Raw genomic sequence first — 26,931 nt, 5'->3', positions numbered from 1 at the left:
CCATACCTGTTTTAAGAATGGTTTTGCGGTCTTTTAACCATAACATGTAAATAAAGTTATATTTAGAAATTGTATGGAATAATAGTGAGGGGGATATCTTTTGAATGAAAAGAGGTATAGTAGTATTAGATATGAATGTGCTTTCTTCACTTCTTAAAGTATACACAAATTAGCATCCTCACTCTTTATCCTAAGCTCTCCTGGTGATTTGTAAGCCTGCTAAAATTTGAGAAACCTTCCTCTATTTCATATAAAAAATGTGAACTCCCTTTTTAAAAAAAAGTTGGAGGCCATGAAAAAATTTTAAACCTGGAGATGATTTGATCAATTTTGTGTGTTAGAAAGAGTCTCTCATTGAACAGATATTTATCCTTATTGTGTGCCAGGCATTTTGCTAGGAACCTGGGGGAGGATGGTGAATAAAGTACCATAGTCCCTACCCAAGGCAGATCACAATATAATGGGGAATACAATAAATAACCAGGAATAAATAATTACAAATTATGACTAGTTACCAAAATCAAGTTCATTCTTTGAGGACTAGATCAGTTGCCAACCCCACAGTAGAGATTTCCTTGATAGCCTTATTCCAATTTAAATATTCTTTCGACAGAACTTTGCTTAGTTTTACTTTGTTCTTTCCTATTCAACTTTTCCTTGATAACAAGAGAGTATCTTATTGACTTAGTTAAGCTTACTCTTTTTTTTTTTTTTTTTTTCTTGTCAACCCTTTCATTTTTCTCCATAGACTGCTCAAGGTGGTGGTCATCGGACACTCCTCTATGGACACGCCATATTGCTACGCCATTCCTACAGTGGCATGGTGAGTAGGGATTTTGGTGTCTCTTAGAGGGTCCATTTAGACATATATCATCAGGAAATGTTGGTAATAGCTTTTCTAGTGATGGTATTAATGAGTTCTGGAATTGTATGTGTTCTTTAGTATCTTTGTATTCTGTTTAATTTTCTCATTTATAAAATAAGAGTTAGCTTAGATGACCTGTAAAGTCCTTCAGTTCTATCATTTGTGACTCCTATTTTTTTTAGTCTCTTTTAATAGACTAGTTTTAGGAGGAAACAGGTGTGAGAGTCAAGAAATATTTCTCATTTCTGATTATTTTTAAACAGTTCATTTATTAGAAAAATGACTTATTTGATTAGTAAATTAAACAGATAAGATAAAAAAAAAGCTATATCCACATGGGTTATCCCTATAGGTATAAATAACCATATACATTTCCATCTATCTAGATATATGTGCACTTCTATATATTTTTGTTATATAAAATGATACATTTAATATATTATAAAATATATAAAAATGTCATTCTATTTTAAAAGCCTTATTAAGTTATAAAAGCAATTCATATTCATTTTATGAAATTTGGAAATTACAGAAGACACAGTTCTTCATGATCATGTTAATGAGAGAAAGTGTGGGGCCTTCTAAAAAATTGCAATCTTCTCTGTTCTTAATTTTTTTTACCTAATTGAGATCTTACTAAATAACCAAACTTATGTCCTGATTTTTAAAAATATATTGTAGCATAAGCATTTTCCACATTATTTAAATTTTTCATCAGTATAATTTTTGTGAATACATGATGGTCCAACATTTGAAAGTATAATATAATTGATTATTCCTTTCAGGAAGGAGATAGTTCTGATATTATTTAAATCATTCCAGAACAGGTGACTAAGCATAGCCTCAATATCAATACCCAAAACATATAAAAAATTGTCAATCTTAATCACAAATACCAGTGTGAACATCTGACTTAAAATTCTGGTTGATAGAATTCAAAAGTATAGGAAGAGAAGTATAGGGAAAGTATAGAGATGATTTTAATAATGCCTTAATAATATTTCTATTAATGTGCTTCATCATATAAATAGAATCAAATAAGAAAAATTGTGATCATCTTAATAGGTGCTGAAAAACAATTTAATAAAACTCAACATCCATTTCTAATAAAAACTAAGCATTGATGATTAATTTCTCAGTGATAAATGTCAAATCAGTAACCAACATAAATTTTAATTATCAAACACTAAAGTGATTCTCGACAAAACTAACTCAAACAAATAAACAGAAATCAAAATTATCTATTTGACATTGTTCCAGAAATCTTGGCTGACACAGCAAGATAAGAGATAAAATAAGGAATGTACTTTAATAAAGTGGCTGGATACTAGATAAATATATCAATGCAACCTATTTGCATACAGCAATCATGCATTAAAAATACATGGAGAGAATTCTACTTCTAATACCAATCAAAACACAAAAACTACATTGAATAATAAACATGAGGGTCTGTTTTTAAGAAAACTACTCCCTGTACATAGTGGGTTAGGAGCCTGGACTTGGTCAGTAGATCTGGGTTCAGGCTCACTTTCCTATATGCTGTTCAGCCTTGGAGACCATGCTGAACTTCTTTAAACCTGTAATTGCATGTTAACATTTTATTCATTTATTCAATAAATATTATTTAGCCCCTACTGTGTGCTAGGCACTGTTCAAGGTGCTGTATATAGTAGTGAAGAAGATCATGTCCTTGTACTCATGGAACTTAATGAACGTTTAGTGGAATAATTATATTACTTACATCATAGTTGCTGTGAACAGTATTGGAAGAGAAAATGTATGTTAATAGGTACAGTGCCTAGTACTGTAATATTATTGCAAAATTTCATGGAACACTTGGTATCGTTAGATCTAAAGTCTATAAACCTCAGGTACCACCAAGGGCAGCCTTTCTCAAGGTCAGACTCACACTTCTATACCGGCTAAGAACATGTTTGGGGACCCTAAAAGGATCTTTTCTATAAACTTGGGAGCCAGTGTTTTGCTGTCAAGGGACAGAAATTGGAATCTCCAGGTGAATTTGATTTTATATCCCCGTGGCACTGACTTCCACTTAATATGTCAACACATCTATCCCCTGATTGGTTCATCTCCTAGCTCGTCACACTCACAGACACCCACGGAGATGGGTGGACCAGTTTCCCAGTAAGAATTGTCTAGGCTTTGCACTCTTTGTCCGGTGACTCTGGGAGATCTGGGCTTGCTCAGTGCCTGGAATTGGCTCTGAGTGCTCTTTGCAGGGCTCCTGTTCTTGCTGACGGTGCCCTTGTTTGCTGTAGACGGTAGTGTATCTTGACCTCAGGCTACATCCATCCTTGTGTCCTCACTCTTTTTCTTTTTAATGCCTAATTTTATTTATTTGTTTTTTATTTTTCAATTAACATGTATTATTTGTTTCAGGGGCACAGGCCTGTGATTCATCAGTCTTGCACAACCCACAGTGCTACATCCCCTCCCCAACGTCCATCACCCAGCCGCCCCATCCCTCCCACCCCCACCCCACTCCAGCAACCCTCAGTTTGTGTCCTATGATTAAGAGTCTCTTAAGGTTTGTCTCGCTCTCTGGTTTCATCTTGTTTCATTTTTTGCCCTCTTCCCCTCTGATCCTCTGCTTTGTTTCTTAAATTCCACGGTTCAGTGAGATCATATGATAATCATCTTTCTCTGATTGACTTATTTCGCTCAGCATCATACCCTCCAGTTCCATTCACATCGTTGCAAATGGCAAGATTTCCTTTTTGATAGCTGTGTAATATTCCTCTGTGTGTGTGTGTGTGTGTGTGTGTGTGTGTGTGTGTGTGTGTGTGTGTGTGTTTACAAACACACAAAACACATTTTCTTTATCCGGTCATCTGTTGTTGGATGTCTGGGCTCTTTCCACAGCTTGGCTATTGTGGACATTGCTGCTATGAACATTGGGGTGCATGTGCCCCTTCTTTTCACTACATCTGTATCTTTGGGGTAAATACCCAGTTGCTGCATCTTAGGATGGCTCTATTTTTAGCATCTTGAGGAACCTCCCTACTGTTTTCCAGAGTGGCTGCACCAGCTTGCATTCCCACCAACAGTGTAGGAGGGAGGGTTCCCCTTTCTCTGCATCCTCACCAGCTTGTGTCCTCATTGTTATACCAGTTAACAAGGTTTTGGAGGTTAGAATGGGGTTAAGGGAGTTGGACTGACAAATGATCCGAAACTTTACGTCCCAAGTTTACATACAGTTAGGGAAACTGAAAGAAGATGAGGAGATCTAAGGAGATGATGGTGTTGCAAGAGTTGAATTGCTCCTGGGGAAACACACATGTGCACACTTGTGGGACCCTCACTGCAGTGAGGTGACATGCTGCACACCAAAATAAATTCCGGATGGATTTCAGAGAGTTACAATTTTAAAAATGAAAACAAAGCTAGAAGATAAGAGTGAACAGTTTTCCAATTTCTGTCGGGAAAAAGATTTCCAACGGTCGGGTCGGGTTGTACTTCTGCTTATGATCATGAATATCCCGTGAAGTGAGAGATGTACAAACATATCCCCAGTAAGGTGTCATCTTTTACGTCTTTTATCTTCAAGTTTTGTTTTCATTTCCTCAGAACACATTTCCTCAGTCTTTTCATGAGGGGAAAAAAGGAGTGCATCTCCTTTAGAACAGTGCTCCTAATGAATGCCATGGAAGTGTTTTTCTACCTCCCGTGAAGAACCTGGGTTGTGCCCTGAAGCATCCAGATGTGAAGAAAAAGACTGACGGAGCAGAGATTTACTGATAGCAAATTATGTGTCAGAATCAGACTCTCACAGGACTAAAAATGTTCAGTGACAACTACTGATTTTATATCTTTTAGTATCTGTGCTGCTTGTCCACCTCCCGGTCTTCAACTGATAAACTGGCCTTTGATGTTGGCTTGCAAGAGGACACAACAGGTGAGCACCTTGGTCCCGGAAGGGGCTGTGTTCCGAGAGAGCATGGCAGGGATGGGACTGGAAGAAGTCACAGGACTGGAAGGTAGGTTAGGTAAATGTTCTTCTGTGTGGAGTCAGGAAAAAATGAATGCCTTGGGAGGAAGTGTGTATTGTTCCTATTGGCTTATGATTCCCACGTAATTAGCTGAATGTTCAAACTGTACCTCAAGCCTTATTCTTTTTAGGGATTTGGCTAGAAAAACAAAACCTGTTACATGCTTTACTGGAAGCTCACCATATTAGTGGGCACTGTTCTGTTCGTGAAATATAACTGCATATCTCTTTCGTCATTTATCTTAAAGATAGTTTGTCTAAAAAATGAAACACACTTAATGTTAGCATTCAAACAAAAAGGTGGAAAGTGAAAGTCAGCTTCATTCTGTGTCCAGAGGGCCACATATCTGTCTGAATACACATGCATTTTTATACTTTGAAACAAAATGCATACATAAACACATTTATCCTCTCAGAGAATCAAAATAGGACTTTTCTGTACACTTTATACAGCTCTGTACAATGTGATCTTTTACAATGAATATGCATTACTTGGGAATTAAAAATAAGTAAAAAGACCAAGTAGAGAAAAAAGGAGGGCAGGAGACCTCTACTCTTATTAAGTAGTTCCTTTCAGAGGTGGGGTCAAGCTTTGCCCCCACACCTACCCCCTCTTCCTATTTTTAAAATACTTTCCGAGGGGGACCTGGGTGGCTCGGTCAGTTAAGTGTCTGCCTTTGGCTCAGGCTGTGATCCTGGGGTCCTGGGATGGAGCCCCACATCTGCTGCCTGCTTAGTGGGGAGTCTGCTTCTCCCTCTCCCTCTGCCCGCCCCATCTTGTGCTTTCTCTTGCTTGCTCCCTCTCTCAAATAAATCTCTAAAAAACATACTTTCCCATACTCTAAATTTTTCACAGACAACAAACATAAAAATAAAGTAATATTCACCAACCTAATTAACTTTTAAGAGACCAGCACATCCCTATGCATGACAAATTCCAGAATCCCGGGCACCAAAAAGTACGGTTTTCTTTGTTTTTGCTTTTTTTTTTTTTTTTAAAGATTTTGTTTATTTATTTGAGAGAGAGAATGAGATAGAGAGAGAGAGCATGAGACGGGGGAGGGTCAGAGGGAGAAGCAGACTTCCCGCTGAGCAGGGAGCCCGCTGCGGGACTCGATCCCGGGACTCCAGGATCACGACCCGAGCCAAAGGCCGTCGCTTAACCGACTGAGCCACCCAGGCGCCCTTGCTTTTTTTTTTTTTTTTTTTTAAGGTTTTATTTATTTATTTTAGAGGGAGGGAGAGAGGGGAGGAGAGCGGGAGGAGGGGCAGAAGGAGGGGGAGAAGCAGACTACTTGCTGAGCACGGAGCCCCTTGTGGGGCTCATCCCAGGACCCTGAGATCGTGACCTGAGCTGAAACCAAGAGTCAGATGCTTAACCGACTGAGCCACCCAGGCGCCTCAAGATAAATACTGTTTTGATTTTTATTTCATTTTATAGAAGCTCAGTCATTCCTCTTTGTTTTTGCTAGTAGTTAAAAATTTTCTCCTTTTGGTTGTCAGCAGCAGTTACATGAAAAAGTCTTCAGTTCTCTCTCTCAAAAGGAGTGAAGGACATATGCACGATCTATAATTTGTTTTCATACATTGAGATGATTATGTAAGAGTCAAAACAACAAAACAAGGCTGTCCCTCCCCCTAAGTCTGATCCCTTTATGCTACAGTTTTCCCCATAGCTTTTTACTTCATCTGAATTGCTGTATTATTAGATTTATTATTTCTTAGGTGCCTGCCTGAATCAGAATTAAACTCATAAGGCAGATGACTTTTTCTTCCTTGTTTATCGATGTTATCCCCAGCTACTAAAGTAGTGATTGACAAATAGTGGTTGCTTTATAAATGTTTGCGTGGATGAATGAAAATTCCCTGCAACTCTAAAAATGTGAATTGAATGAGTAATGAATCCCGTAAGGTGACATTCAAGTAAGACTGTGATTTGTCTAAGAAAAGCATCTCAGGGTACATTACCTATTGGCTGTATGAATGCTTAAAAAATGTTATTGGATGATTAATTTACCCATTTATGCAAATTGAATTTTTATTTAGTACCTACAGTATGCTAGTAGGAGCTGGGAAAACCCCAGTGAACAAAATACACAAAGTCCCCGCTATTACGGAACTTAAATTCTGACACTGGGGAATTAGTGAGGAAGAAAAAATAAGTGTTTAGGGAAAAACAATAAAGCTGGTCAAAGGGACAAAACAAGTATTAGATAACAGATACCACTGAAATCTATTCTCATTTTTGGATAGAACTTACATTTAGATTCTAAAAGGAACTATAAACAGACTGAAGAATTGTTTGCATAAGTTTATATCTTAGCTCATGGGCCTGGAGAATGATTTGATACGTGGCTCATGAGGCTTATGCTTGACTTGTTCTAGAAGAAATGATTTGATTGAATGTGTACCCAGATGTTTCTATAATGTATCCTTCTATAGTAGGATTCTCTTATATTTTACCCTTAGGTTAGTGGAAACTACCATATTTTAGAATAAAGAATAAAACAAGGCACAGAATAGTAAAATTTCAGTGACTTTGAATCTGTCTTTAATCCGTATGCCCCATACATACAGTGTTTTAAAATTGCTATGACACAACTGTCGCATTACCACACCCCAAGTCCTTTTGAAAATCATGTGCCAGAAAACTAGATGTTAGTACAAAGAGCAATGAACATGTGATTATATAAAGAATGCAGGAAGATCGGCGTGACTGGTAAATTTGGCCTTATGGTAGCATAAATAAATAGCCTTTTAAGCAGTTCTTAGTGGAGGGGAGGGACACCAAAGTTTGCAAAATGCCACAGTCGGGTTCCATGAAAAGAATCTTTGCATTTCAGTGTGTCTTTATCCTGAGTTAATTTGGCCTAAGTCTTTTGATTTTCGTAGTCTGCGAGATGAGCTTGCAGTCAATTTCAAACTTCGGGAAGCTGTGTGGGAAAGACCATTTTACTTATTTATCAGGAGACTGATTTGGAAGCCTTATTCCATTTTGGAGGCGCTGGCCAAGAAAATCGGTTTTACAGTAAGAGGCGCCTCTTTGTGTTCATCCTGCAGGGGAGGCTTGTTGGTGGACCATTCACCCTGCCTCTAAGCAGCGATCGGAAGGAGAAAAGGTTCGAGTTGGAGATGACCTCATCTTGGTCAGTGTATCCTCTGAGAGGTACCTGGTAAGTGGGCCCATGCTGTCGTTATGTTTAGCGATAGGATCCAGCACAGCCCAATCCAGCTTTCTCTGTAGATTGCAAATCATCTAGGGAAATGGCTTAGAAATAAGTCCATATCTCTCTCTGATGAGTGACAACTCCCTAAGATGGGGAATAATGAGACCTTTGAGGTAGCGTGGTTTTCCAGGTTTGTCCGAGGCTTCCCGGGTATCCTTAGTTAGTGTGTCCGTGATCCTGACAGCACCTGCTCTTAGATTGTTGTATCAACGGCACGTGAATGCGGTCTAATCAGGATTTCAAAATTCCACGGGCCTTATTTTGTGGCCATGGAAGGAGGCTGTATTAATGAGGTTGTGAGACCAGTTTTGACACTAAAGCAAGTCATCATATGAGAAACTCAGGCCATGTTGAGAAAGGAGAACTAGACAAAATGAAAACCAGCTCCAGGCTCTCATCCACACGGCGTTGTTTCAGAGGGCCGGGGTTAGAAATGGGAGAAGGAAGAAAGTTGAGGTGTCATCTTTGAAGGTGTATTTTATTTCTGTGGCGAGGCCATGGTATATTTGATTTCACTTATTTAGTAAACTCTGTTTTTGCTAAAGAATAATCATATACCAAAGTTCAAAGAAAGATGCCAGTGCAAAATATTCTTGTTATTTTAAGGATGAAAAAGTAATTAGACAAACAGCGCTTGGTTGGCTCAGTCTGTAGAGCATGCGACTCTTGCTCTTGGGGTCGTGAGTTCAAGCCCCACTTTGGGTGTAAAGATTACTTAAATCTTTTATTTTTTTTTTAAAAAAAGATTTTATTTATTTATTTGACAGAGAGAGAGAGAGGAGAGAGCACAAGCAGGGAGAGCGGCAGGCAAAGGGAGAGCGAGAAGCAGACTCCCTGCTGAGCATGGAGCCCAATGTGGGGCTTGATCCCAGGACACTGAGATCATGACCTGAGCCGAAGGCAGATGCTTAACCGACTGAGCCACCCAGGTGCCCCGAGATTACTTAAATCTTTTTTAAAAAAAGAGAAAGTAAACAGACATAAATAGGGGTATTATAAACTTTACATGATTATTACTATAAAAAAATCCAACCATCCTAGTGGATGATGATTGAAATAAAAATCAGAAGTAAAACATTGTTTCAGTTAAGCACACACTGATTTATAGAAAGTGTATTCCAACTGCCATAAATCAAAATATTATTTGTGTGTCATGGATTTAGGATTAAGTAGGTGGTTGGTATCCCTCGCTCTATGAACATGGAGTTAGAGTGGGTTTGGGGGTATTGGAAGTCAGTTTTTGCTTCCCAACCCATTCAGTTCCAATTTTGAGAGAACGGTTTTGTTTTACTTGCTTTGTGCAAAGAGGGAATAACGAAGCCAGGGAAATGATGGAACAGCGTTCGTGTAACTGACAGGGAGTATTAAATCAAATGGAACACTAACATTGCCTTGCTAAGGGGAGGCCTGGAGCATTTCTCTCCTTTTGTCTCTTAACCGATGCAGGTGGAAACAGGCACCATCCCCATTTCTAGGGCAATACAAGTGTGTCAGCTTGTCAAAGAAGCATTTATGAATCCCTTGCTGTGTGCATATGCTGTGTATTCAGGCGCTGTATGTCTTGATCAGGAGATAGACATTTTGAGTTGTAGTTTTACATGGAAACCAGTAGCAGCTAAAAATAATCCATGCATGCTTTTAAAGATCTACAGATCTTATTTTGATTTTGGCATAATGGTGCATGTTTTTTTGCTGTACGACTTGTACTTCCCACTGGAGGAGTAGAAAACTTGCAATCTTGCAGGGGCCGCGGCTTCTCGCATCAATTCTGCCACCACATGTCTGAGAGAGGCGTGTAATTTCCTGAATTCTGGCTTTCTCATTTGCAAAATGGTGATGATTATACTTAACACAAAGTTCCTGGGATGAAGCAATGAGAGAATGAATTTGAATATGGTTTGATTGAAAAAGCACTATACGAGCAATAATAAGAGCAATAATCCTAATGCATGAGGTTCACCTTCTCTTGCCTTTAGAAATCAATAAATGTCATGATTAATGAAATTCACAAATTCAAGCTACATTTTAGCCCATTTATGCAGGTTCCTTTTCTGGTAACCTTTTAGAGAGCTACACACGGTGGCTAACCAGACTGTTAAGATTTCCCTTTCATCGGACCAAGTCAGTGCTTTTAGAATTCATCTCTGAGCAGCTAGCTTGTCGTAGAAACCATAGGAAGGACCAAGGGCATGTTGTGCGTGGTTTCTTCTGTCAAAAACTTGGTGGAAGGAATGAACCAGACACCTAGGGAACTGTATGAGAATATTACAAGGCAGTAAGTACGTGTTACCATTTAGGTTATTGGTATGGGATATAATTATTATCTCAGGTTGCACTGTAGTTGATTAGAAGAATCTAGAGAAAGTGCATACGGGCAAGAAGTGAGGGAGTAAAAGGTCTTTGGAATATGGCAGTTGGAATAATCCACGTACTGAAACTGGATACCTAAAAATGGGCTCTGTGTGTCTATATATTTGCTAGTTGGTGTAGGGCCTGGTAAGTATGAGCCTGGGCCAATCACATAACTTCGCAAAACCCTCAGGTTCTTCATCTGCAGTAAAGTGATGGTAAACCTAGCTCACAGGGGTGTTAAGAGGAGTAAATGCTTTGATCCAAGCAAGACTCATGGCTCTGTGAATGGTACATGTAGGAATTGCTTATGAGTTCCTCCCACTGTTTACCTGGGAGGTTTGTTTTTATTGAGAATGGTTAAGGAAACTGCAGATAATTAACCAGAAGAAAAAGTTGGGACAGGAGCAGTGAAGGGAGTAGGGTAGTTGATTTTAAATAAAGGCTTAGCATGGAAAGTCAGGTTCACATTCTTGGCTGAACACACAGTAGTTAAAACTAACTGCTCTAAATAAACATTTCTAGTCATTGATTTTGTAACTTGTAGTCGTTAGTGTCTATTGACCTTAGATCTGTTTTTTTTGTCCACTAACAGTGACGGTTAAGCTGAGGTTAAACTGTCGAAATGTGCATTTGGTGCTCTACAATAGCTCATAACTGTTGGGGTGCTGAATGGGTTAAATTGGACTATGAGGGACTCATTTTCACCCTGTGCTCTGCAGAGGTGCCTCATGGACAGAAGAGGGCGCTGTGTCGGCTACCAGGAGCCCCAGGCCTCATCTTCCCCTGCATTACACCTTGGACCTCTCTACATGATTTCCCAGAAATTAAAGGGTCTTATCTCTAGAAACGGTTGTAAACCACTCATCCAAATTCTGTCTTTTCTCATCTGGCCGTTTCATATTTTAATATGGAATGATATCTTAATCCCCTTTTCAGGAATGTCCAAGAGGGGGAAAAAAATTCCTTTGCTCCTATCGGAACTACTTATTTTTTCTTTTCAAGAAGACTTGGGCAAAGCAGCTTAAATAGAAGAGAAATAAACAATTTAAAATACAGAAAACATGGCCAAGTAGGTATTGCTGACTGTTGAATCTATTTCAAACTAAACAAAATAAGGTAAAGCAAACAAAACAATTTTTACTGGTTTAGAAAGATGTAAAATCACGTTGGTATGCACAGAAGTCTTCAATCTGTGGTTTGGATTGCTTGCGTTGGAAACACTGATTTTTGACTAATTTTTTCTTAATTAGGTCACCTATAGAAATAGGTTTTTTTTTTTTTTTTAAGATCCATGAAAACATTGCCAAACAAACAAATGTTTAAAAGTAATTGGGAAGAGCAGAATCCCACAATCTAAAGAGTGATGACACATGCTTAAAGAAGGCTCTTCTGGCCTTCCTAAGAATTTCCCTACCTCTCCCCTACCCATCTCTGAATTTCTGATAAGAGGTACTAGGTGTTTTGATGGCAGAATAAGTTGCTGACTGCCTCAAGTTGCATAAAAATATCGATAACTAAAAAGGATTGCGATCATAAATATTTCCAAGCTAATTATGGTTATCAACCAGTGCATTATTTATTTATTTACTGTGAGCCTTTTTCTTTTTTTCTGTCTGTGGCTCAGGTGATGGGGAAAGAGTGTCCTGTGCCCCTCATTTTTCTCAGAAGAAAAATGAAGCCCGCGGGGTTCTATGTCTCCCTTACTTGTGTTCCCCGTCACTGGATGATAATTTATCCAGAATGTTGCTCACCGGGGCCTAAGTGCCTGACACTTAGAGAAATAGATGCATCTGATAAGGGTTGAATTCAGATGTTCTTAAAAAATTTTTGTGCCACGGACCCCTTTGGTAACCTGAGAAAGCTTATTGACCGCTTGTGATCGTAAGGTTTTAAAATGCTTTAAATATATGCATAGGGTTACAAAGAAAACTAAAAGTTACCAAAGTGGAGTTCTGGTTATTTTAGAATATCCTCTCTGTTGCTGAGATTTTGTGCTTCTGTCCGGTAGTGTACTATTACTCAAAACACCGTTCTGGGGCCAGCAGCCTTGGGCGCCACCCCCTCCCCCGCACTTCCTGAGATCCGATGTGCATTTTTTGACAAGATCCTCACCTGATGATTCCTGTGGCTGTTAGGTCTTGAGAGTCACTAACAGAAACGTCAAGGTGACCTTTGCTGGTGGGTTGATGCTACCATAGTATGTAAATTCTAGAGTAGTTACATGTTTCAGCCTAAGGCCCACTTTCTTTCAACCTCGGCAACATCTGTTTTGCTTTAAGGACAACTCATCTTTGTTTTAGTAATTGAACTTGTTAAGGCATTCTGAATATTTACTGCGACAGGCCTGACTTGATGTTGTTCTTCCTCAGATTTCCTTTTGCCGTTTAAGCAGCAAAATTAATTAGAAGCCTCCAAAATACTTATGCCTAGAGAATATTTTCTTGAGAAGAGTGAGCGTTATCTAGATAAGTTTATACAGTGTAATATCTGAAGAACATTTTTTGGGCTTTCTCTGGCAGACTGAAATTTTCGTATTTTTATGATCCTCTCATACGTATTATTTATCTTTTGGCTTAGATAGGATTTGAAAATTGTGTTTCAACCCACCTCCCCACCCCCATTATTTTCCCACAGCAGTGACTCCTTATTGTCTGAAGTATAAGGCCCTTGCACCTGACTTCTCTGTGGATCGATCCATCTCTCACTGTATTCCTAAGCATATGCTCTAAGCCCCACAGGTGAAACTCTCTGCTGTACTTGATGATCTCATATCTCTGCCCCTTTGGGGACCCTCTGCTCTTCGTCATAGCATTCCCGTTAACAGAGCCTCTTGGAGGGCTAAGGAGGTCCAGGCCACTTCCCGTTACGATGTTTCTGGTATATTGAAAATGAAAATCTCCAAACTGGTTTACAAAATGTGACGCCGAGACCACACAGTGCTACTGACCCCTGAAAGCCCTCATCCCACGGGAAATACCTTCTGTCTTGTGCAGATGCCACCTGTCGTCATGGTTCCATGTAATGAACTCTGTTCCAGTTAGGTTGGCTAAAATGTTCTTTTTCTCCATTCCTGTAGCACTTTGATTACATTTCACCTAACATTTAAAAAAAATGCTGACCTATAGCATTTTGTGTATATATTTTACCTTCCCCTCCATATGACAAGCACCCTCAGGGTAGAGAGTGTGTTCTATTAATATTTGACACGGGGCTTCACACATAGCATATTCAGTGGGACCTGATGAGTTAACAAATGATGGTAACCTATTTATCATAATGTGGCATGAGCTTTCACTCAGATTCAGAAGTAAAAATATAAGCATTGGTATTCTGAATCGTCTCATGGTTTGGGAAAATCCATATGGATGTGTGTGTGTGCGCGCGTGCGCACACGTGCGCGCATGCCATTATTTTGACTCAGGTCATTGAAATAGGAATATTTATGGAATAACTTCAGAAATTTTTTGGGTTTAAACTACTTTGATTTTAAAGGTTTGGTTGGCTTCTCCCACATACTTGCTTAGTGAACAACGCTGCTCGATGTGAGGTATACAGTCATGAACCATGTCTAATAGCTTATGAGGTGGAGAAAGAAAAATACACAGAACAATTACATCGTTTGATGATTGTTCTGAAAGAACATATGTTTTTCTTGGTTGTGGAAGCAGCGCATGCAATTTATTTGTAAATACTTAAAGACTTTTAATAGTGGGGAAGAAATTGAATAACCAAATTTCAGCTGGGATTTTCTGTCAGCGGGACAGCCTGAGGTGAAGAGGTTGGAAACAGGCACATCTCCTTGAGATGAGGAGGGGGTCGGGATGAGTAATGGCCAAATCTGTTGCATCAACTGGTAAACTTTTAATTTTACTGATTGGAAAGATGATTGATAAGATGACTGTATAGGTATCAAATGTCAAAACTTTCTTTGGTTTTGTTCCTAAGAGAAAGATAGCAAAATACCTATTTTTGCTAGTGACTTGAGAATGGTATGTTTAGGTAAGAGAACATTAGGGTCTGAATGACCCGTGGAGCATGGCGGTGTGATTGTGATTGCTCTTCATCTAACTAGGAGGGTCAGATTTCTGGGGGGAAATCTAATATAGTTAAAGACTTTAAAAGCTTAGACTGTCCTCAGATTTGGAGAAGTGTTGCAGAAACATTACCGGAATATTGGTGTTGTTTACTGAGATGACTCTAAGGAAAAAGGGGTTGTTCTATGTCTATTTGAAATTCTAGAGGCAGCCAAGTAGTGATTAGTCAAATGAGCAACACATTTGGCTGTGCTCATAATTTTGTTTTTCTTTACTAATCATTTGATAACTCATATATGATAGGGCTCAAAGATAGGAAATATATTATTTTAGTACATTTCTATTTTTGAGAAGGAAAATCTGAAATTTGTAGTATCTGAATTTTGGAGGAATTTTATTGCCCCGGTTTTAAATGCGTATTAGGAAACATTGCCACCTAATGGCTATTATACCAAATTGCAGAGAAAAGTTCCCAGAGGACCCTATAAAAACCAAGTAGATTTTACTTACCTCACCGTCAAAAAAAAACTGTTGCAGTGTGATCTGTAGAACACTTAATTACAATTTTAATGATAAGTGCCCACTATCTGAACAGTTTTGTCCATCAATAAACCTTAAACGAAAGTAGTCTGTTTTAACACATGTATTTATTTTTGTAGTCTTGTTTGTGTGTTTTCTGATGAGTGGCTTAGAATGAAGCTGAAAAACTCAAACAAACTCTCATTTTCCTTCTAGTCTCTTGATGACTTAGTGACAGGATTGAAACACATGTTCTCAGTGGACATTTCCAAATCTGCAGTGTTAAGTTCCAACTGCCAGGAGCGCTTAGGTAATGAGACTTTTGAAGCACCTGAAGAGATGCCTCCTTTTTCCTCTCCCACAGCACCTGTCTTATGGCAACGGCAGCTTACACGTGGATGCTGCCTTCCAGCAGACTCTCTGGAGCGTGGCCCCCATCAGCTCAGGAAGCGAAGCCGCCCAAGGTAAAAACTCCACTTCCAGGAGAGGGCTCATCCTAGATGCACAGTTGACAGCCATCTCTGGAATTGTGATAATGAGCAGATTGGTAATTAGAGCATTCTGTGTCAGAGTATTCTGGAATGCAGATATGTGACATTTAAAAGAATCTTGTTCAAATCGCTATTTAAAATGAATTTTGTGTGAAGATTGATCTTTTTTTATGTTTATTCTTATGCTTCTGTAGGTTTTGCTTATTTGTGTGTGGTTTATAGGTGAGCTTTCTAGATGTTATTTGCTCCAATGTTTTGGCCTCAGGGTGTTGCTCAGTTAGGCTAACATCGAGGTTTTTCATCTTCCATGGTTGGGTGACTTAGAGCCAGATCACATGGTGTTCATGCATCAGGATTTCTCAGGAAATGTCTGCATTTATGTTCTGATTATTCTCACTTATACAGGTTCAAATCTGAACCTATCCATGTTTGTATGTTAAAGGGAGGATTTTACGGGGTTTGAGGTTGTGTTTTTTAGTGGGGACATCACTACCTGTGGGACTTGGGAACCTTGAGCTCAGAGTTGGCAGGCAGGTGGCACCATTTGTCTCTATGATTTTGGCCAGGTACTGAAGCCTCACTAAACGTTTGTTTCTCTATGAAAAGAGAAGATCAGACCAGATGATCTGTCTGTCTGGCTATCAGCATCTGACCATGACCGTTCGAATGTGACTGAATTTCAATCCTTACAGGGTATCTAATTGGTGGTGACGTCCTCAGGTTGCTGCATGGACACATGGATGAATGCCTCACTGTCCCTTCAGGAGAACACGGGGAAGAGCAGCGGAGGTTGGTACCAAGCCCCGCACCTTGAGCCTTGCATTTCCTTGCCTTGATATAATTGTTGAAATTAAGGATATGTCTGTTCAGGCCATTCGCATAATAGAAAGTGGGCCACTAACACTCCTCTGTCCACTGAAGGGATCCATGTGTTGGCCTCTTTAGAAGTTTTCTCTTATGTTCTGTTTTTATGACCTCTTGATAGAATTGCTGGAAATTTTTGTAAAAATAAAACAAGGTCAGAACTATTGATTAAAACATACAGAGTGGAAGGAATGAACACATTAAACTACTTAAAACTTCCTTAAATGTTCATTAATTTTGATTAGTTTTTCCTTCTGGCATATTTAGGCTCAAATTCAGTTTTAAAGTCAGAGTTCTCAAATGGCACAGAAGTTTGGGATCTTTTTCTGTTGCCTCCCACTTACATACATACGTAATAAAATTGACCACTCTCCCTAATGTTTTATGTGATTATATTATCTCTCTCACATTAATATTTGTTGGCACTGGGTGGAGACTGAAGTCCTCTGAATCACTGGGAAAAGTCCACAAATAGTGCAAAGCCATAAGATATTTAGGATGATTTGAATGTTCTGCTTTGATGAATTAATGGGTGAATAGTGAGTTGAACACACAAGTGAGAGATTACTGTGAGAGAAGGCATTGTCTGGATGGTTTATTACAGGTTTTTAATTCTTTTAATGGACATGGCTCACAATATTAACAGAGAGAGGTAACTATTATACATATTTATTTTTATAACTTGGAGAACATTCAGAGAGTTAATACTCAATTAACTAGCTGTTTAATCTTGGGAAAAGTCCCTTGGAGACGTGGGTGTTAGTCGTGCCTCTCTGACCAGGCAGGACCTGGCTTGTAATGAAGGGTGAAACACAGAGCCTGGAAAATTCTGTCAACAGAAAATGCTGCTTATGCTAGGTTAGGAAGGAGATGTTGATGGTGTTGATAGGGTTTGTATAAAAGACGAGGGGGATTCAAGAGGCAGTTGGTTTGAGGAATTAATTCCCATCAGAAGAATAAAGATGAGACTCAAGGGGATGACAGTTTTCCCACAGTGACCAGGGGAAGGATGGAATCAGAGGTGGAAACTAGACAAGAGAGACCAGTGTGGTCAGCTTTTGAAGGATCCTTGGTGCCATTCCCACAGGCTGGCTTTTACTCTGAAGTAGTTAGGAAGGAGGGTGGCATGGGGGTGAAGTGGTCAGATCTCTTGTAAAGAAATAGATAGGTCTGGGCGCCTGGGTGGCTCAGTTGGTTGAGCGACTGCCTTCGGCTCAGGTCATGATCCTGGAGTCCCGGGATCGAGTCCCACATCGGGCTCCCTGCTCAGCGGGGAGTCTGCTTCTCCCTCTGACCCTCCCCCCTCTCATGTGCTCTCTCTCTCTCTCTCTCAAATAAATAAATCTTTATAAAAAAAAAAAAAAGAAATAGATAGGTCTGATGGGCAGGAGGAGCTTGGGTCAAAGATGAGGAGAGTCCAAATCAGGGAAATCAACGAGGACAGGGCTGTTTTTAGGCATTCATGTGAGAAGGAGGGAGAAACTTGACCTGGAGAGTGGCCGTCAGAATGGAGAAGTCTACCTGGACCAGAGACATTTTAGGTCACATTGACTGGTTTAGGGATGAACTACTGTGGACTATGAGGGAATGTATCTGATCCAGGGTGTCCTGATATTTCTGACTCGAGCGAAGAGAGATGGTGCTAAGGATCGTATGAGACATGCGTATTTCATACTAAGGATTGAGTTAAAGTGTGGACAGTGGTGAGGACCGGGGCTCTGTGGGACAATCCGACAGGAAATTAGAAGTTTTGAGTCCTTTACTTAGGCGAAGCTTGCCTTGGATGCGAATCCCAAGCCCCAGGGGGTAGCTGGAGGAATGGGAGTCCTAGGTCGGAAGGGCAAAGCTGAGATTAGGGGGGTGTGTTTGTCAGTTGGGGCCTTGCTTTAAAAAGTCTGTAAAACCTTGAACTAGACTAATGAGAGAGGAGGCCAAGAGTGGCATCCCAGAGAATGTTGACATTTGGGATGTGAATGGGAAAAGAAGCTTTGGCATGATGGTTGAGTGGAGAACCAGAAAAGTTAGTTATGGAAGCCAAAGGAGGTTTGGGGGACAGATGTGTTAAATGCTGTGTTATGTTTATATAGACATAGGAGCAAAAAGAGGTTGTGTTGTAGTCTTTGGGGTCTTTATTCCTTGATTTGTTAAATGAAACCCTTAAATGATTCTTAGGGACTTTTTAAAAAAAGATTTTAATTATTAGAGAGAGAGAGAGAGAGAGAGACAGAGCATAAGCAGGGGGAGTGGGAAAGGGAGAAGCAGGCTCCCCACTGAGCAGAGAGCCCAACACGGGGCTCAATCCCGGGACCCCAGGTCATGACCTGAGCCGAAGGCAGACGCTTAACCACTAAGCCACCCAGGCACCCCTCTTAGAGACTTTCTATTCTTTCTACAGACAGTTGAGAGAGTTGTAGTTAAAGAAATGGTCTCTGGAGCTAGACAGCCTGGGTTTGGGCCTCCGCTCTGCCACTTCGCAGTTGTCGGACTCGTGGGGTGACTGAATTTCTTGAACCATTGCTTTGCTCCTCTGTAAAATGCAGCTTAAACATTAGCTGCTGCTCTGTGGGATTGTTGTGAAGATTCAGGAAGAAAAGGCAGGTAGAATACTTGACGCATATTAAGAGATCAACAGATTTTGTTGTCAGTGGCATTATTATTTAGGCAGAAGAGCAGCATTTAGTCAGGGAAAAATTTGAGGGACCCCAGGCATGTGCATGAAAGCTTAATAGAGCATTGACTTTGGAGGAAGAGAGTCTAAACTCTAGCAAACAAAGTTCTCTTTTCTTTGAATTGAATGGAGTAGGTGTGGGGTGAAGAAGGGCTCCTGATTCTTGCTAAGGTTCGGAAGCCAGGAATGGATGAGCATAGTTTTCGTTGTAACAGCCGAATGTTTTCATTCTTAAATGAAATTTAAGTGTCTGATAGACCCCGGATTTCCTCAGCTAAGCTCCCTGGCAATGAGTACCGTTTTGCATATCTCCTGGACTTCAGAGAACCTGTAGGTTCAGTAGGTGATTTCCTTATAGAGTGGATTTTTCTCCTGATTCTGTAGGTAGTTGGTTATTACTGCAGAGAAGACTAGGGGCCATTTCAAAGGTATTTTCCTGTTGTTCTGGACCCACTTTCCCACTGCACACAGGTTAAAGTCTGTCCTTTCTCGTATCATTCTTGATTTAATGTTGTTAATTTCTGTATCAAATTAATCTCAGTATGCAGTTTGCATCACAGCTCTTTCTAGGGAGTGATGTCAGCAAGAACACCTCCATTTGTGCCCTTCATACAGCATGTTTACACGGATGAAATTAGATTTAAATAGATGTCAGATCATGACTCGAGGGAGAAAATGAGTCAGAAATATGCAGCAGGAGCCCAGGGGGTGTTGTTTCTGAAAGGAGAGTTATATTTGCCTTCATTAAATTAAATGGTGAGATTGGGCATTGATTTGCATGAAATGATAAAAATAATTTCTTCAATTTCACATTCACCGAGCACTCTTGTTATTTCAAGTCTTGTTAATATCATGGTGTAGAAATTTGTTGATCTCTGTCTGCCTTTTTTTTTTTTTTAATTATGTTACATTAATCACCATATCTCTGTCTGCTCTTATCTGGAGTCATTTCGGTGCCTTAGGTGCCTCGGGGAGGCAAAGGGCAGCTCAGCCTGAAGGCAGAAGTTCTTTAATTGATAGGAATCCATACTGGGGAAGAAAAACAGCAGGATAACCTAGGATCATATATATCTTGATTCATTTAAAAAAAAAAAAAAGTGAAAATAATTTGACCTTTGGACAGCGACTTGAAAGCTGGAGAAGTTCGAGGGAAATACCAAACATTTCTTTTACCTCACAGCCCTTTGCTGTCCTTTTGATCTGCTTATGCTCATTAATTGTGTCCTATTATTAAAAGTCAAAGAGCTAAGGTCAAACCAGATTTGTTGTAGGAAGCAGTGGAAATGGGGAGATGGCCAGAAGGAACTGTTACTTCCGAATAAGTTAGGAACATTTTGGTCCTAAATGCTCTGTTCCTGACTGGCTTGGTCAGTCCGTCCATGCCTCATTCCAATGACACGACTGTAATCGTCGCATTTGAAAATGAGTTCGGGGCTGGGTTCCGTAACTCTAGAGACCAATGGAGTTATCTTTAATTTCCTCTTCACGTTTAAATTTGTACGTGGAAGTGATTACTTATACATTCTCATGGGAGGATTAATAAAAACTCTTAGCACGAAGAGCATACAGTGTCCCATTCAATTAAGTGGAATTGAGTGGGCGAATGAGGCCCTACCCAAGTTAAATAATTTTACAATTTTCTCCACTCTTCTTGCTTTCTCCACTCTTCTTACATTTCTGGTTTGCATTCTGACATTTCTTGTGAAATTCAGCAGCACTATAGATTTATTTTAAATTTCTTGAGATTTTTTTTTTTTTTTGTCCAGGAAAAGCAGTGGCTCTATAAAATCACTTACGGTATAAAGCTTGTCTTAATAACAGTAAACATATAATCTCTAGGGGTCGTGAGCATTTGGGTAAAAGGGAGAGATACTTTGAGCATTAGCTTAAATTGTAACTTCTTAGTTCTTACTCAAGCTCTGCGGATAGTGAGAATACATTAAGGAGAAACAGGGACTTGTCAGATGCAACATAGTGTTTTAATTATTGACTTAAAAATAAGCTTTCATTCTGGAGGCTGGAAATTTGATTACCAATTTTCATTTGGAGCATGAAATTATTTTATATAGGGAGTATTTTCTGCCCTAGATTCTGTCTCTGGATTGCATCTTATTACTTCTGTCCATTTTTATGTGAAGTGTAATAAAATACAAACAAAGGCATTTCCTTTATGTGCACACACACTTACTTTTGCATTAAATATGCACTATCTGAATTAAGTATGCTGTACTTTTAAATTAGTGTATTTTATTTTTATTTTTTTATAATTTTTTAAAATTTTTATTAGTATTTTATTTATTATTATCACTATTGGAGTATACTTGCTCTGTCTTGCTACTTTCAAATGCAGGACAATTAAATTATTGTTTCTGACAATATCTGGAAATGAATGCTACATTTGCTTTCCAGAATGTGACTTAGCAGGCAGGAGCTCTGCCATATGTATGCATGACAGTATTTTTTGCCTCCTTGCCCCTTGTATGATATTATGATGATTTAATGAGCTTTAGTTGTAAATAATTGATAAGGCGTGAGATGGGTTTGATACCACGAATTAAATGTCTCTCAGTCAGGCTTAGAAAGAGATGCATGGTTTATGTCTGTGTACACAGTTGGATGACTAATATCCTTGCAGGATTTGTATGCCCTCAGTCACCACCTAGGAGGAAGCTTATAAAACTGCCTTCTGTGCTCCTGAATGATCAAGGAGATAAAGTTATCATATGAGGGCTTCTCTTCCACCCCCTTCCCTTTCATGACCTGTGTGATTTGTTGGAAGTCCCATGTGTTTAGGTTGATTAGGAATCATGCTATGGCTGATTCCTAAGGTACAGCTAAGGCTGTACCTGTTCAGCCTGGGTCTGGGAGCAGCATGGCTTTGCTCAGCAGTTTTGATGGAAGAGTAAGTACATTTCGAGAGCTATTTTCTATTCTGTGCCCCTTCTCCCTTGAGAAAGGTTCACTGTTTTCCCCAAACTTAAACTCCCTGCTGATTGCAGAGAGCACAGCACTTTATTTCAGCCTGTCCTCCTTAAGCCGCCTGACTTGGTCTGCAGCCACTCTCTCAAGGAAGGACTGGGCTGGAATGCACTGTTTTAAAAAAAGAAAGGCCTACAAGGCCAAAGATTAAAAATATTCACTGGGTGGGAGGCATCTGGGTGGCTCTGGGTGGCTCAGTTGGTTAAGCATCTGCCTTCAGCTCAGGTCAGGATCCCAGGGTCCTGGGATCTAGCCCCACAACAGTGGGGAGCCTGCTTCTCCCTTAGCCCCTCGCCCCTGCTTGTGTGCTCTCTCTCAAATAAAATCTTAAAAAAAAATCTACGGGAATTGGAGCCGTTGGATTTCAGTAAAAATGAAAAAAAAAAAACCAGTTGAAATGTTGGATATTCTTTAAGTTGAGTGAATTGAAAAGGAAACAATAGAATAAAAACATCAACATTAAAAAAAGAAATCCTCCAGTTATTTTCTCAATGAAATTTTTTTAAAAAGGTTTTTAAAGATTTATTTATTTATTTGAGAGCGCGAGCAGGGGGAGGAGCGGAGGGAGAGGGACAAGCAGACTCCCCGCTGAGCAGGGAGCCCAACACAGGGCTCAATCCCAAGACCTTGAGATCATGACCTGAACCGAAACTCAGAGTTGGAAGCTTAAGCGACTGAGCCACCCAGGTGCCCGTCTCAACGAAATTTAAGACTATTTTTTACTTATCCATGTTTCATTTATTCACTGGATGTATAAGCAGTATCTTTTAGGAAAAGAAAAAAAGAAAGAAAAGCTTCCTCTTCTTTTTAATTTCCAAATGCCTTTGTGGTTATGTTCTGGTCGGAGTGAAAAGTAAAAGTAGCAACATCTATTTTGCTGTTTTTCTGCTCTAGTCCTATTTACATGATTCTTTATGATAATGATTTGGAGTAGAAGGATACTGTTTTTAATCACAATGATTCAGTTACAGTTATTCAGATGTGTCATCTCAAAACATACCTGTTTTCTCTTGTACAGCAATTTGAATAGAAATATCACAGACTCAGCCCCTGAATGAATACATAATGCTTCTTGCAGTGCTGGGTAGGCATATACATCTTGATTTCGCTGCTGCTGTGAAGACAGTCCTGACAGTTTGCTTTAGCACCTGCCCGTAGCTCAGTTGCTCAGCCAAACACCCTCAGAGGCACAGAGAGGAGTGTTGCAGAAGCACAAATTCTACTTTGACAAATGTGTAAATGCAAACACTTATAATTCCACTCTGAAATAACCTTTGAATCCTGGACCTACTTTTCAGTCACTTCAACTCCTTTCCTTTAATGCTTATTGAGGGACTAGTATGGTGTAGGCATTTTGGTGTGTGCTGCTCATAATGAGTGAGAGCCAGCCCCTGTCTTTAAGGAACTCACAATCTAGTAAGATCTCCATACAACGTTCAGGAAGAAGGAAATTTTTTTTTTTTTTTTTTTAAGATTTTATTTATTTATTTGGCAGAGAGGGAACACAAGCAGGGGGAGTGGGAGAGGGAGAAGCAGGCTTCCCGCTGAGCGTAGAGCCCAATGTGGGGCTCGATCCCAGGACCCTGGGACCATGACCTGAGCCAAAGGCAGACGCTTAATGACGGAGCCACCCAGGTGCCCTAGGAAGAAGCAAATGTTATCTGAGAGAGGCCAATCACAATCTTCTTACAAATTAAATCGTAGAAAACATCTCTTAAACCATTCTACCCTTTGAAGAAGATTAGCAAGGCAGGAATCTTTGTCAGTCTTTGATTCTGAAGCAGTAAGTTTGTTAGCCTCTACGAGTTAATAAAATAAGCTTTTCTTTCCACTAATTGGTTTGAATTTGCTATTCACTATCAACTGTAAATAGAAATTGTGTGGGGGTCATTTTCCTGTGAACCTAATTATTTTTCAGGGGACTCATAGATGGAGCTTCAGTATCTAGGGTCTGGTAATATATCAACACAGCTGAACTTAATTTGGTTGGGGCCATGTTGGTGGTAGGACTATCTTTAACTGCCCCATACAAATAATGGCACTTGTCACAAACTACCATTTATTATCTTTATTGGTGATCAGTCTCTTCTATTGATCATCTATTCAGTTTTCAGCCAGGACTGCATTATTCATTGCCTCATTCAGTGACATGGATATGGGAGTCTGCACACAAATGCTTATTCTTTTGTATTTTCAAAAGATAAAAATGGAAAAAAAGTCATGCACTTTACTGTAGGTGAAAGAGAGCAATGAGGTGCCTGCATTGACCACCACTCTGGCTCACCCAGCAGGGTCAGAGGTCTCCCACTTGTATTATTTTGGTGACTCCCGAAAGATTGTTATCTGCTTGTACTTCAAGGAGGGGAAGAAAATATATCTTACTAAGTCAGCACACCAACCAGAGTGATAGAAAACTACTTTGGAGCCTGTGAGTCCCACATCCTTGGCTCAGAGCCTTCTGTATTGGAAGGACCTTGACTTCAAATCACTTGACCGGGAAGAGTCCCTATTCTTGTAGCAGGAAGCTGAGCCTTGAAAAAGTGATGTTCAAAAAAAGAACAGGGTGGTTGTGGGTATCTTTGACAATCTGATGCGTGTTACACATTCCTAGAAAATTCACATACTTACCAACATGGAAGATTGTGCCTGTGGGGTTTCTGTGATGTTAATGTAGGTTTGCTCGCCGAATTTTCCCCATTATTTTTCCCCCAATTAAGCAGTTAGTGGTATGTCTGCTTTTTATCCCCACAAAGGGGGAGTTAGTGACTTCACAGAAAGCTTGTTTTGTACAAGATACTTCCCTTCCTGTTATTCCCTAAAGACTAAATTCAAGGAAGTTGTTCTGTCTAGTGTCTTAGAAGGGAGAGAGACAGATTGTCTCTGACAGAAAAAGAAGGGAGTTTTCAACTTAAAAGACATTCAGGTGGAACAAATGGATGCCCATAGGCAAAAAAAAAAAAACCCCAAAACCACAACCAAAAAAACCCAAAAAACTTTGACTCGAACCTCACACTTTATACAAAAACTAACTCCAAATGGATCATGGACAGAAATATAAAACATAAAACTATAAAACTTTCAGAAAAAAATAGGAAAAAAAGTCTTTGAGATCATAGAGTTTTAAAACTTGAAATTAAAAGCACATCTTCATAAAAGGAAAACATCGATCAACTGGACATCATTAAAATGAGAAACTTCTGTAAATATCCACTTGAAGAGAATGAAAAGACAAGTTCTAGAGTGGCAGAACATATTTGTAGGTCATATGTCCTATAAAGGACTAGCACCTAAAAATATATAAAGAACTCTCAAAGCTCAGCAAAAAAAAAAAAAAAAAAAAAGGCAACCTAATTAGAAAAGGGACAAAAGACATGAACTGGTATTTCACAGAGAGGACATGAAGAGTGCGAGTAAGCACATGGGAAAATGCCCAGCATCATTAGTCATTGTGGTAAAGGCAGACTGCAAGCAGTGATCAATACACGCTAAACAGATTGACCAAGGCACACAAAAATACTGATAGCCAAATGCTGGCGAGGATGCTGAGAAACTGGATCACTCATAAATTGCTTGAAAAGTGGTACAGCTACTCTGGAAAGCATTTTGCAGTTGCTTCAAAAACTCAACATACAGTACCATATAACCTAGCAATTGCATCCCTGGGTGTTTATCTGGCAGAAATGCAAACTGTGTTAACACAAACACTTACAAGTATTTAGCAAAGAGTAGCTTTTTTGTAATTTCCAAAAACTGGAATCAGCCCAGCTGTCCTTCAACTAGTGGATGATTGAGCAATCCGTGGTACCACCATGGCATGGAACATTACTCAGCAACTAAAAGCAGTGCCCTGTTGATACAGCAACTTGGATGAATCTTTAGGCAATTTTGGCTGAGTGAAAAATGTCATTCCCAGAATCGTACGTACTGTATGATTCCACTTCTATAACGTTTTTGAAATGGTAAAATCTTAGAAATGGAAGAGATGGTTGTCCAAAGTTAGGGAAGTAGGAGCAGGGGAGAGAGGGAAGTGGGTATAACTATAAAAGGGCATATGAGGAATCCTTGTGGTATACGACCTTCCCACCATGAGGATTCAGAAACTAACATAATTGACAAAAGGGTGTAGAATTTAATGCATACACACACACACACACACACACACACACACACACACAAATACAAGCAAAACTGGGTAAATCTAATAAGATCAGGGGATAGGCCTTGATGAAAGACTATTCTATATTTTACAAATATTATTATTAGGGTAAACTAAACAAAGGTTCAAGAACAGAATGTACAAAAATACCATTCTGTACTATTTCTTTCAACTTCACTGTGAATCTATAGTTATCTTAAACTATTTTTCACCCATCCCCTCACCAACCTCCCTTCTGGCAACCACCAATTTGTTTTCTGGATTTAAGAGTCTGGTTTTTGTTGTTGTTTTTCATTTGTCTCTTTTTCCTTTGTTCATTTGTTTCTTAAAGTCTACACATGGGTGAAATCATATGGTATTTGTCATTCTCTGAATTAATTCACATAGTGTTATATCCTGTAGGTCCATCCATGTTGTTGCATATGGCAAGATTTCATTCTTCTTTTATGGCTGAGTAATACTCCTTTGTGTACATATATATGTTTATATATCACATCTTCTTTATCCATGTGTCAATGGGCACTTGGGCTGCTTCAATATCTTGGTTATAAATAATTCTGCAATAAACGTAGGGGTGCATATATCATTTCAAATTATGTTTTGGAGTTTTTTGGGTAAATACCCAGGAGTGGAATTACTGGATCACATGATAATTTTATTTTTAACTGTTTGAGGAACCTTCATACTGTTTTTCACAGTGGCTACACCAGTTTGCATTCCCACCAACAGTGTGTGGGGGTTACTTTTTCTCTGAATCCTTGCCA

At 39.5% G+C, this 26,931-nt stretch overlaps 1 protein-coding gene across 1 annotated transcript in view; it reads left to right on the top strand.

The window, feature by feature from the left end:
* The window catches only part of RYR2 (ryanodine receptor 2), a 732,757-nt gene that overhangs the window by 311,628 nt on the left and 394,198 nt on the right, over positions 1-26,931 (top strand). Inside the window, 5 exon segments of the mRNA XM_027588196.2 lie at positions 749-823; positions 4,706-4,784; positions 7,938-8,050; positions 15,374-15,473; positions 16,193-16,289. Coding sequence (XP_027443997.2) covers positions 749-823; positions 4,706-4,784; positions 7,938-8,050; positions 15,374-15,473; positions 16,193-16,289 — 464 coding nt within the window.

The sequence above is a fragment of the Zalophus californianus genome, chromosome 15 (genome assembly GCF_009762305.2).
Source record: "Zalophus californianus isolate mZalCal1 chromosome 15, mZalCal1.pri.v2, whole genome shotgun sequence".
Lineage (NCBI taxonomy): Eukaryota > Metazoa > Chordata > Mammalia > Carnivora > Otariidae > Zalophus > Zalophus californianus.
The sequence above is the reverse complement of the archived record's forward strand: the minus strand, read 5'-3'. Positions and strand labels throughout refer to the sequence as shown.